At 23.5% G+C, this 13,654-nt stretch overlaps 2 protein-coding genes across 6 annotated transcripts; one reads left to right on the top strand and one right to left on the bottom strand.

Annotated features, from left to right (window-relative positions):
* Positions 1 to 1,659: 1,659 nt before the first annotated feature.
* Marf (Mitochondrial assembly regulatory factor) lies at positions 1,660 to 7,849 on the bottom strand. 4 transcript variants are annotated; one of them, XM_085662986.1, is made up of 14 exons: positions 7,343 to 7,529; positions 6,883 to 6,953; positions 5,953 to 6,230; positions 5,739 to 5,865; positions 5,277 to 5,670; positions 5,081 to 5,188; positions 4,894 to 4,914; positions 4,417 to 4,570; positions 4,134 to 4,272; positions 3,661 to 3,974; positions 3,240 to 3,535; positions 2,773 to 2,940; positions 2,501 to 2,697; positions 1,660 to 2,330 (listed from the first exon to the last, which is right to left on the bottom strand). In XM_085662986.1, the coding sequence occupies exons 3-14, from the start codon at positions 6,128 to 6,130 to the stop codon at positions 2,126 to 2,128; spliced, it is 2,301 nt and encodes a 766-aa protein (XP_085519112.1). In that variant the 5' UTR covers positions 6,131 to 6,230; positions 6,883 to 6,953; positions 7,343 to 7,529; the 3' UTR covers positions 1,660 to 2,125. The 4 variants fall into 4 exon arrangements, with proteins under 4 accessions (XP_085519112.1, XP_035734880.1, XP_035734879.1 ...); XM_035878987.2 differs by lacking the exons at positions 6,883 to 6,953; positions 7,343 to 7,529 and adding an exon at positions 7,722 to 7,849; XM_035878986.2 differs by lacking the exon at positions 6,883 to 6,953.
* Positions 7,794 to 11,140, top strand: LOC118447246 (uncharacterized). 2 transcript variants are annotated; one of them, XM_035878990.2, is made up of 7 exons: positions 7,794 to 8,013; positions 8,311 to 8,474; positions 8,602 to 8,758; positions 8,864 to 9,430; positions 9,642 to 9,932; positions 10,045 to 10,362; positions 10,651 to 11,140. In XM_035878990.2, exons 1-6 carry the CDS (start codon positions 7,947 to 7,949, stop codon positions 10,323 to 10,325), a joined length of 1,527 nt encoding a protein of 508 aa, XP_035734883.1. In that variant the 5' UTR covers positions 7,794 to 7,946; the 3' UTR covers positions 10,326 to 10,362; positions 10,651 to 11,140. The 2 variants fall into 2 exon arrangements, with proteins under 2 accessions (XP_035734883.1, XP_035734884.1); XM_035878991.2 differs by having other exon boundaries at positions 10,045 to 10,253; positions 10,651 to 11,137.
* The last annotated feature ends 2,514 nt before the right edge of the window (positions 11,141 to 13,654 follow it).

Raw genomic sequence — 13,654 nt, 5'->3', positions numbered from 1 at the left:
ATGATAATCAGATCAGATTAAAATTTTCTAATTTCCAATCAAATTCAATTTTTAGGCAATGTGATTTATATTAAAGAACAACAAATGTTATTGTCATTGTTATTGTTGTTGTTGTTGTTGTTGTTGTTGTTCTTCGTAGAAAATATTTTTTATTCAAAAGAATTGATTATGACATTCAATTATTTCATTCAATTCACGTATACGCATCGTTCAATTATGATAATAATTGTCAATTATCTTTTGTAAAGTCACGATAATAAGTCTTTCATTATCTACCGATAGATAATAATTGATTCGGTAATGAAAATTTTCATTTCCTTTTATCTTATTTTTTTCGAAATTTTAACGATTCGCAATAATACGAATAAGGGCAAAAATAAAAGATATAAGATATTTATTACACGTTAAAGTTTCTAAGGCTGAAACGAATGATAATTAAAAAAATAAAAAAAAGAAAAAGATAAAAAAAAAAGAAAAATAAAAACGAGGAAACATAACTAAACGTCGATTAAATCATTTGAAATGCCATAAATATAGGAGAGAAAAAAAATCTCTGAATATGTTGTACATATGTACGCCACGTGCAAAAATTATGTACGATTTAAAAAATGTATACTTCTTATATTTCCTTCGTTGAATAAAATTTATGACGAATAAAATATGTATATTATTATATGTTTATTATTATGTTTATTATGTATATATATATGTATATATATTATGTATGTATATATATATACATATATATGTATATATGTATATATATATACATAATTTAAATTACATTGAAAAACGAATTTGATTGAAAATATATAGATATATATAATAACATACATACTTTATTCATCATAAATAAATAAATAGATTATGTATAATTAATTAACGAGAGTAAAAATTTGTTATAATAAGATTTACAATTCATATGTAAAACTGTAGATAAAGATAAATAAATTTAGTAGATAAAGATATTATAATTTATTGTAAATTTAAATTATTTATGATACGACATGTAAATGTTTAAGATAAGAATATAATGAATTCTCTTCACGTATCATTATAAGACGTGTGTAGAAAATCTATGTATGTAAAAATGACAGTATCGTGACGTTTTAGAATTTGATTATTTCCATAATTTATCGCGATAATAGTGAATATTTAATGTATTTGATCAGTTGTTAAAATGATTTATATAAATTTCATTGCCTTTTTTTTTGTTTAAATATTCGTTTACATATGGCGTAAGTTTGTTTAATATTTATTTTTTCTTTGTTATATTTAAGAAGAATATACGATCAACAATGAAATCTTTATTCGTATTATAAATATGAGTACATTTTCATGAGATAGAGACATGGTGAAATATATATATATATTTCTATATCAAATATATATATATATACATATAATTTGTCTTCTCTTAAGCGTTATTAATGATGATATAAACCTGTATGTATAATAGATCTTTTAAATTAAATCACAATGTATATAGAACATTACATAATGCTTGCACCAATACTCTGTATACCATATATGCATATACATATATATATATATATATATATATATATATATATATATGTGTGTGTATATCAATATTGTAAAGATAAAATATTTTTAACATATATTTATATATAAACAGAAAATTCATTTGACTAAAAAGAAATCTTTTAACATATACACCTATCCGTATGTATTATTATTTGTATTTTCCTAAAAAAGAAATCTAATATTCTTTCTGCAAAAAAAAAATATCAGTTCAGACTAGAGTTTTTTTTACAGATAAGAAGCGTTTCCATTTGTACGTGGAAAAAATATTAATAATTGTTTGTTAAAGTTATGTCATATAAGGACCTTTGTAGGATTAAATTATTTCTATATGTGTTTCCTTTTCTTTTTTCTTTTGCTAAGAAACACACCTTCGAAATCATTTTGAAATTAGAAACCTAAAAATTTATATACACATACAACATACATATATATATATATATATATATATGTATGTATATGTTCAAGAACGTGTGATGATACAATGACACAATATTTCTACGTTGTACTCTACTATAAAATGAATTTTCTTTTTTTTTTTTTTTTTTTCTTTTTTTTCTTCATTTTCTTCCCTATTATTTTAATTCAGTGATTTTAAATAAGCTGCATCAAACAAATCCAACTCGTTGGCTAAATAATTCGCCTTATTTCGTAAAACTTTAGCATTAGATGCAGCTTCTTCTAGAATTCGGACCATACAGGCAATAGTCTTAAGTTCGGCATCCATTTCAGATGTTGTTTCATCAACTAAATGGCATAAACGTGCAAATGTACTAGAAAGCTCCCTAAATGTGACAAAAAACAAAAGTAATTTATTAATTTACATGTGATATTTGTTCCTCTTAAAACAAACAAACAAACAAACAAACGAACAAAAAAACAAACAAACAAACAAACAAATAAAAAGGAACATAATAACATATTTAAAAAAATGAATCTTATATTTATAACTTACTGTTGAACTTGATGGCTACAATTTGCAGATGTAAGATCTACGATCAATCTTAATTTCTTAGTTGCATGTGCAACGTATTGTCGTTTAAATTCAGATTCTTTCGCTTTATTAGTCCATGTTAATCGTTCATAAAGATATAGAGCACCATAAATTGCACCAGTTACTGCTATAAGCCTCCATCCAATAGTCTTCAACATCTATGATAAAAAAAGACAGTGATTATTTTTTTCAATTGAAGATTAATCTTCGACAATGTTTTTATTGTCACTTACAAAGCCAGCAATAATTAGGCCACCCATAGTGCCTTGAGATGTTATTGATGCTACGGCAATTCGTGTTGCTAATGACCAATCGTCGGAATTTGTCGAAAAATTTGGTGTATTTGATACAAATTTAATAGAATCAATGCTATCTGTTGGCGATGCTATAGACGGTGGTATCTATAAAGATTTTATTATTATAATTTTCATATCTTTAAAAATATTTTGATTAGTTACATAAGATTTTAATATGTTGACTGTTATCTTGGTCAATTATAATCACGAGATAATTTTCTCAATGAGATCATTAATGGAGTCATTAAGGTCAAATTTAAAGATTTCTTATTATTTTCTCATTATATATTTAGAATAATGAAAATTCTTTAATGAAATTATGAGAGCATAATGTAAATACAACATGGCAATTAATGTGTTAATGTAATAAAATAAATATAATATTATTATTTTATATATCATACCTCTTGTGGATAATTAGCAATGGTTAATTTATGACTTTGTTTCCCAGCAAATCTATTAATAATAGACGTTAAACCCCATGAAAATCGAAATTCTAAATCCTCATGGAAATCCGCACAAAGATTATCGCAATTCAATCTGTATAATATTTCAAATGGTTCACGTCTAGGTAAAATATTTAAAGACATTTGTTTTTTATTATCCGCCAATAAACCTGCCATTCTCTCTGTCATTTCACGCTGTGAATTTTCCATATTCAATGCTAAAGCTGTACTTAAACGTGCCCGTAAATTGGAACCTTTAAATATAATCAATATCTTCTTTAATAGATTATATTCATTTTGTTATCATAAATGTATATATATATATATATATATATATATATATATATATATATATATATAAAATGTAATATTTTATTACCTAAACCATTTTCCACGTGTGTATGTAATTCACGTTTATATACGTTCAATACCAATGGTTCTGTATGAAATGGTACACTAAATTCATCAACGAGAACGGCTAATCGACGAATTTCTTCATTTAAAGCTTTGGCAACTCTTTGTTCAACGTCTTCTACCATATGATGAATTTTATCTTTCATTTCTTGAGTTAATAATATTAATTGCTGTTCTGTGAAATTTAATCTGTCATGAACTTCTTTCTTAACATTTAATTGTTCACCTCGCATTGCTTGTGTTCTCTCCAATATTTCATCCAAAGTTTGACGAATTTCCCTAAAAAAAAAAATTAAACAGCAAAGTTAACAAAAAAAAAAAAAAAAAAAAAAAAAAAAAAAAAAAAAAAAAAAAAAGCAAAGGAAAATGCAATATTATATTTTTATATTGTCACATAAATTTTAATAGAAATTAAAATTAAATTTCAATTGAACTTACGTGGCTATGTGTTTACCACGTTGAGAATGTTGTTCGAACTTCGTTTTAACAGCAGATTTAGAAATACACTCTTCAAATTTTCTTTCAAAATCTTGAAATTCAAAATAACGATTCTGAAAGCCTTCCGCTAATGCACCATCTGTAAAAAATTTTAATATAAAAAAAAAAAAGAAGAAGCAAATAATAATCCATAAAAACATTATACATCATATATATATATATATATATATATATATATATATATATATAATTATAATTATATAAATATAATTCTATTTCATACTATGAGCAGGTTGACCACGTTGTTCTTGCATACGAGCTTGAAGAGTTTCTTTGGCAGAAATAAAAAATACACGTTCTTCTGCATCTTTTGGTGAATAAACTTTTAATTCTTTTGACAAAAAGTCCACAGCACGTTCTTGATGCTGAGCTCTGACCTACGCAAATGATATATACAGGTTAATAGCTGAAAAATTCCATTTAACGTTTATATATATATTATATACATATATTTTTTTTATTATATATATTCTATTATATATATATATATATAAAATAATCAAAAATAGAAATTAATGGATAGCAAATTTTTTTTTTGCAATTGATATTTATTCTTATATACTAAATGTTATTTGTACTACAACGAATAATCGTCAAATCATGATCGATGACAATACTGTATGAGATACTGTAAGAAATTATTAAAAACATACATATCACCATTTTGTTCAATACAAATCCATATAACAAACCAACTTACCTCTTTCTGTTCTTTGACCAGCTAAGGGATAAATTGGTAGTATTACTTAAATCAAAATCTGACTATACAATATGTTCAAACTGTTAATTAATACACTAATTACTACTACTACTACTGAATTATTAAATAAACTATAAATAATATAGATTCTCTTCGTTGGATATTAATATAATTTAATAATAAATACCTGATCAAAGAATTCTGGTTCAGAAGCAGATGCGTCCCAACGATTGTTCAAAATAAATATATTTGGTTTTGATAACTTAGTAGATACTTTATGAAAAAAATTTTTCTCCTATAAGAATAAATTTTATTTGTTATTATATATATATATATATTTTTTTTTAATATAATAGAGAATAAATATTAATATTAATACTTACAGTGACCATCAAAGTAGACTCAGCATTAGCAACCAAAACAAATACATCTGCATCTAAACAATGTTTATCAATCCATTCATCTAAATTAGGTGTAACATCAACTCCAGGACTATCGACAAAGACTACGTCATCTCTTAATAAAAGACATTTCTCTTTTGGCCAAAATATTCTAACTAAATGGCTTTCACATAATTTCTCTTTGCAAAGAGCATGACCCAATTGTCCAACAGATTGAACTGGTTGTTTTTCTGTAGATCCTTCAGTAATAAGATAAGCTTCTCCACTATCTGATCCTTCTACTTGTAAAAAGCAATTTGTTGTGTGCCCTATTCCACTTGGTAATATCTTATCTCGTAACATAGCATTTATAACTGTACTTTTCCCATTACTCGTTCTACAATTTGTATTTACTTTATTATATTATTTTTATTATATAATATTATGTACATTAAATATAAATACCTTCCAAAAAATGCAACTTTCATGTGATCTCTTTTAAGGACATCTCGTATTGCATGAACTTTGTCTACATAATTTTGGACTCTTGATACTTCCTCCAAAGTAATAATCTTACGATCATTTTGCAATGCTACAAATATAATGACATTTGTAATTAGTATATATATATATATATATATAAATTACAGCATATATATTTTAAATATAAATTACTAACATTTCATAAATGCCACTGTATCCTGAACATAGTCATCTATTTCAATAAATATGTCATTTATTTTCTTCTTTGCTTTAACAAAAATCTGTAGAGGAGAATGATCAGTTCTAATATCTGTAGATCGGAGTTGACTCTCTCCACCAATTAAAGATATTGTACGATTGATATAAGCAGCCATTTATGTCTTATATACTTTATGCAATACAGCAAAGTAATAAAAAATATTGTGCAATATTATCGGGAAGATTGCAGACACAGTGCACTGCATGCAGGAACAACTGAAATCATAAAAGAAGCAATAAGTAAACATTTTCTACTAATCTTAATAACATATAAGGAGAATAATATTTGCAATGTGATAACAATAATTATTCTTAAAATATGACATGTATATAATGGTGAAGATTAATTAGTATTTAAATATATTTATATTTTTCTAATGTTGATATTTAATCATTAACAGTTAAAAGACTCTACCATAGGGATTATTATACTTGTGTATATATGACTCTGCAGCAATGCATTTTAACTGTTAAGGATTAAATAATACATATAACATATAACATATAACATATAACATATAACATATAACATATACATATAGGCAATTTTCTTTTTTTTTTTTTAATATAAAGAATACAATAATTGGTATAAATAGAATAACCTAATATATGATTCTACAAAAGCATAGGCATATAACTCACTATTTTCTAACAAAATAAAATATTAAAATACAAAGCAAAATATCAATTAATAAGCAACTTAATAAAATTTTGTGGAATCTACACAAACACACACACACGCACACACATATATATATATAAAAATATATATATATATTATGAAGTTGTATCAATAAACTTGAATTCTAAAAAGGAACGTATGTACAAAAATGATGAAATATAATCATCATTGATATAATATAAAAACCTTTTTATTTTTGGTCATTGGAGTATCCCACGTAGTAATAATCGTTCGTTATAATAAAATCTCCGAATACACTAAAACATTGTCAATTTTTTTTTTCTTTTCTTTTCTTTTAATTAAAATAATATTTATACATATATATATATCAATCACGTGCATATATATATATATATTCATATATATAGATTCGTTAAAATTATTAAAAACAAATAAAAAGAAAAGAAAGAAAAAGTAAATTAAGAATTGTTAAATAAATATAATATTTGATGTTGGCTCGCATGATATGTTGTGATAGTTATTTATAATCAAATGTGCGCAATTGATGCGATAAACATGTGTTAGTATATCGAAAGAAAAGAAAGACCTAACCTAACCTAATACATCGATATATGTTATATACATATATATATATATATTATCTATGTATATTAATTCTGAAGGAAAAATTAATACGTATGCTTACCAATTATTATAATATTATTAAATTCATACGACGAATTATAATATGTATAAAATAATTTTCAATATTTCATACATCTCGTAATTAATAAAACTCTTATGTATCAACGTACAAACTGAAGGAAGTTCCGTGTCCGAATCTAAAATTTTCGGACTAAATGTGTAAGGACATGCAATTTAGACCAATGTACCAATCAGAGTGTTCGTATATAGAAGCAGTTTATTAATGCCAGTTTAGAATATCTCATACACACATATATGTGTATATATATATATATATATATATATGTACATTTTTTTTTCTCCACATTGAAGCTTCTAAAAAAGTTTCTTACACATACATATTTTTAAGAATATTACAAGTGCTTGAATATAATACGTACGTCTATGAAACAGCATTGCTGGTGTGGCTCTTCTATTCCAGCTAAAAGCTAAACACTCAATGCAATTGGCAGTTTCTTATAAGAGCGAACCAATCCGTAAGAAACGTCATTATAAATGGCCACCATATAGCGTTAAACGTATAAAGTGATCGTTCTATCAGTGTTACGACGACTACGGTCTAAGGGCGATAAAAATAAATTCTGTATAAATGTGACAGCTTAGTGATGTGCGGAATGCTAGCTTCAAATTTTTGCTGCATTCTTGTTTGGACTATTTATTGTTTTTTACAAGGTAATCATTTTAAATAATAAAGACAATGTCATTTAATGAATTCTTATATTAATGTAAATAGAAATAATGATTTTTAATTTGTCATTGACACGAGATATCATAATCATTTATACGTTCTCATTTTTCTTTTAAATTTCTTTTCTTTTATCATTTTTTATTCCATTATCTATTTTCACATATATCGTAATAATATTTTATTTATTTTTTATTATTTTTTTTTTATTTAATACAATATAAAACATGAGAAATACTTCTAATTTTTTTTTTTTTTTTCCTTCAATTTCTTCGACGTTACAGTTCATTCTAAGGAATTCCATATCATTTTGTCAAACAATGGACCCGTTGTGTCTGGTGGTACAATTACAATCAGAGCAGATTTGTATAATCCGGATGGTTACCGACCATCAGGCACTTTTAGATATACATGGACCGATGATGCTCTCATACCTCATAAAAGTGTAGTGAGTATTTATTATATATATTATATTATATTTCTATATATATATATATATATATATATATATATATATATATATATATATGTATAGATACGTACATTACTAATTAAAAAAAAAAATTTTTTTTTAGACAGGGTTAATAAAAAATACAACAGTATATTGGAATTTGACCTATCCTCAAGATAAATATTCTGTAGGAACTTATAAAGTTGAAGTATTAGTTCAAAAATATTTATTGTTTTATTGGCAAAATTTAACCAGTGGTCGTACGAGTTTCGATGTAACTCGTAAGTATTATAATATTTAAAAGTTAATTTATATTTTAAATCGTTGATATATTATCAATGTATAATCATATTAATTTATATGTAATATTTTAATATTTTTTATAGCACTTCTTAATGGTAATATAACAATATCACAATCAAATAAAACATTGAATGATAAATTTGTTTCAACTGCATATGAAACACAATTTGGTATTGATATACGTAAAGGAGATTATGATTTTATAACAGAAAAAGCAACATCTATATCAATTTATTGGTTCATTGATTGCCGATATTATGGACAAACTAATGATTTAAATTTTTCTTATAATTTTACAAATTCCAATACATCCTCTGGTATATCAGCATTGGTAATTGCATCGTATGAACCTATAGAATCACCCACTACAACCACAGTTGCTACTGTATTACCATCTAACACTACTTCAAATACTTCTTTAATAAATACCAATGGAAGTACTGTCCTATCAACTACTACTATATCGCCTACAACTGTACTACATATAAATACAACGATAGCAACATCGATGACAATTATGCCTGCGTTTAATTCAACCATAATAAATACTGGAAATATTTCATTTCCATATATTTGCCAAAATACAACTGCTATAGCACCAGATCCAAATAAAACATATGGTTATTTCACAAAAGAAATTTTTGTTCGAGGTAAGTAATCTATGTAATAATTTTATTGTACAGTAATAATAATAATAATAATAATAATTATTATTATTATTATTATAAATAATATTATAATAAATAATTATAATAAATAAATATTATTATAAATATAATAATTATTATTATTATTAATATTTAAAATAATATTTTAAAATACTAGTTATGTGAAAAGTTTTATATTGGGATTATTTTATAGCACCTATAACAAATATCACAATCAAGGGTACGGATTGGATTCAGCCTTGGGACATGTTATCTCTTAATGCAACTTGTAATGGTTCAGGACCATTTTATAAATGTTTGGAATTTCATCAAGGCAAATATAATGTAACTGGTAATGAAACATGCGAATATGTAGATCATTTACCATCATGTAATTTTTCTATTGTTCGTTATTTCTTTGAACCTACCGAATATACAATTTTGGTTATAATAAGCAATGATGTCAGCAAACAAATTTATCCTAAAACCATAACTGTTTACAAAGGTAGGTATATATATATATATATTTTTTTTTTTTTTTTTTGATAGTTGAATTAAATTTCTATTTAACATTTAAGACTGAAACAATTATATATTTATTATTTATTATATTTCAGTAACACCAAAGCCACAGTTGTCTGTTATCGTCGTTCCTGTTTCTTGTACCCTTGTAGCTGTTGTTTTAATAGTATTTGGCGTGGCATATTACATCCAAAGTAGATCAAGATTCACAGTTGAAGTTGCAGACTTTGACTTTGGCCAAAATAATCCTGAGATGGAGTATAAAACGTTTACAGAACGATTACGGGATTCATTTAACAATGCTGTAAGACCAGAAAGCAAACATATAAGTGTACGAGCGCCTCATTATGGCAGCATGAACTACAGAAAAATATAAAATGCATCATTTAATCCAACCACTATTAACAATAAAAGTATACTATATAAATAGTTTCGTAAATTGATTAACTTATGAAATATTTGAGAAAGATTTTATTTTAAAAAAGTAATATAATAATAATAATAAGAATAATATTTAGAATTATTCATTCAGATATTTCGTAAAATAATCATTTTATAATAACTTTATCCTAGTAATTTTTTAATGCAAGCAAAAATATTCCACCCGATAATGCATGTAAATATGTAAATATAATAATTGCAACAAAAAAAAAAAAATGATTTTATATATAAATTTTGTTTGATTGATTTTTATTTTTTAGGGATATAAACCACTTAAAAATTCAAATACTTTACAAACATAACATTTGTAAAACATAAAAAAAAAGTCTACAATACAAACTTCGAAAGTTTGTAAGGAGTACTTTTAATGTTGAAAGCAAGTGTACTTCTACAATGAGCCAAGAAGTCCAAGTATGAAGAGATTTGTTGAATTTTATGCAGCAGTATTTCTAGATAATAATGCTGTTTCATATAAAATTAGTACATCATTACTCACTGTAACCATTGTGATCATTCCGGAGTGGATATGAAAAACATGACATCAAGATTCCGCATAAATATTATATACATCTAATAAGGAAAACACACTGGACATATTTTATGAAGAACAGTGTAAATTCAATCACCATTATGTGATGGATAAGAAAGTATGCGCCATTCCAACATAATTTTTCCAACAACATGAAATTTAGAAATAAGTCTATGTTCACGCAATATATATATGTGTATATATATATGTATATATATATATATATATATATATATATATATATATACATATATATGTATATATATATGTATGTATATTATAATTTAATAATAAGTCTCTTATGTAAGTCTAATTTGTGCACAAAGAATTTTTTTTATGTCTCAACATATTTCTTTTTTTATTTTCTCATACAAAAAAAGTTAAGAATTGTACAATTATATATTTTTTATTGTTTAATCAATCTATTGTTTTTTCTTTTTTCTTTTTTTTTTTTTTATGACAATCCATAAAGACAATCCGGTCTGACAAAGTAATCATAGTATGAGCAATTTGTTAAAAATAATTATCAATAATTTAATCATATTCTAATAATTATATTTATAAAATAATGATAGACGAATATACAAATTATTTTTCGTGCAAAATTAATCCTATATATATATATTTCAATTGTATTAAAATGATAAGATTTACATGGAAGTAAATATTTTTGTTAATTTCTATGTTACTTTAATAATGTCTTCTGCAAATTTTATTATTATTAATACAACTAATTACAAAGGAAAGATTTCTTAATCAATAGACATATGTATAAAAATAATTTAATGGATTTATAGGATTTATTTGGACTAAGCAAAGTTTGCAAAAATGAAGAAAAAAAAATTTTTTAATTGTTTACGTTCTATTAATTTATAATGTATACATACACACATACATATAAATATATATATACATATATAAATGTATATGTATATATATATATTATATATGTATATATATATATATACACATATATATCTCTATCGCTTAGTCACAGATAACTCTAATACGGAGCGATAGTTAAAATCAAATTAATATTCTTCTCTGGTTTCCCATAGAATAGTACAAAGGTAAATCGAGAAATGATAAATGAGTAATAGGGATATATAATTATTTATTCTGCTATCTTACGATAATTGTAAAATAATCCAATTGATATTAATTAATTGTGATAAATAAATACAACAAACTCATATACGTTGTATTTTGTTATCCGAATGAAAAGTTTACAAAACTATTTATAAATTAAAATTTCTTTCGATTCAAATTAAAACATTTGACTTTTTTATAAGTTTGCTTCGCTTACGTCTGAATCAAAATAGTATATATATTTGTTAGAAAAATAAAATAACAATTTTGGGAGATACATTATATGGGAATAATTTATTGATCAAACGATTTTTTTTCTTTTTTTTTTTTTTTCTTTTTTTCATTTTTCTTTATTTCTTTTTCGTTTTTATTTATTTATTTATTTATTTGTTTTTTTTTTTTTTTTTTTTTTTTTTTAATGTTGCATTAAACGGGCACTTTTTTTTCGATTTATGTATTTATTGAAAATTTCGAAAACGACGACAACGACGTTTCACTTCGAAAAAAAAGAAAAAAGAAGATAAAAAAAAAGTTATTCTTAAGATAGATCTACTGTTTCCTTATTTATCAAATTTTGGCATATATATACATATATTGTGAAGATCGAATATTTAAATTTATGCAGAATCCTTAATGTTTGTTTATCATTTGATAGATTATGATTCACATGCAAAGCGTATTAATGGTATAATATGTGCACATTTACTTACACATAGACGGCTGTGAAAATAAGAAACGGACAAAATATGTTAGCACTTCTAAAAATTCGATCGAATTCATTATAATCTTATATATTTTAACGTAAAATATTTGTAATAATACTATCTTGTTTTCCTTCATCGCTATATTTGAATAAAATCATTAATAATATATCATTCTCATATATATATATATATATATATATATATATATATATATATATATATATATACATATATATATATATATAGATTCAATTAGAATGATATTTGATTGATATAAGTCAATAATATTTCAATAAATATATTACAGTAGTATTATGTATTATAGATTATAATTTATATACACATATGATTACTAATACATTATATTATGATATATAGTCATTGGAAAGAAAAACAAAAAAAAAACAAAAAAAAAAAACAAAAAAAAAACAACAAAAAAAATGAAGTAAATAAACGCAATCAATTATTAGAATTCTCTTCTGCGTGTATTCGTTTATTTCTTTTTTTTTTTTTTTATTAATCTAAATATAATCAAGATAGGCACCAATTAAAGATAGCCCTATAATTAATATTAAATTGTTCTCATAATTTTTATCGTATTTATTTATTTTTAAATAGAATTGAAATATCGATTAGATTGAAATGAATGTAATTTTAAAATAAAAAGAGAATGTATTTAATCAGCCATTATATTATTATATTATTATATTCTCTATCTACAAATTATCTCCCTTTATTGAAATAAAACAATTTCTCAATTATAAATGCAAATGAAATTTTTCATCCTTTTAAATTGAAAAAGATTTTCTAACAAAAAACATACGAAATACGATAGAAATTATATTAATAATGTAATAATTTAATCACAAATTTTTAAAAATATATATATATAAACTTTTTATATATAGATATACATATATATATATATATATATATATATAT

The sequence above is a fragment of the Vespa mandarinia genome, chromosome 20 (assembly GCF_050613455.1).
Source record: "Vespa mandarinia isolate Hongniang chromosome 20, ASM5061345v1, whole genome shotgun sequence".
NCBI classification, from domain to species: domain Eukaryota; kingdom Metazoa; phylum Arthropoda; class Insecta; order Hymenoptera; family Vespidae; genus Vespa; species Vespa mandarinia.
The sequence above is the reverse complement of the archived record's forward strand: the minus strand, read 5'-3'. Positions and strand labels throughout refer to the sequence as shown.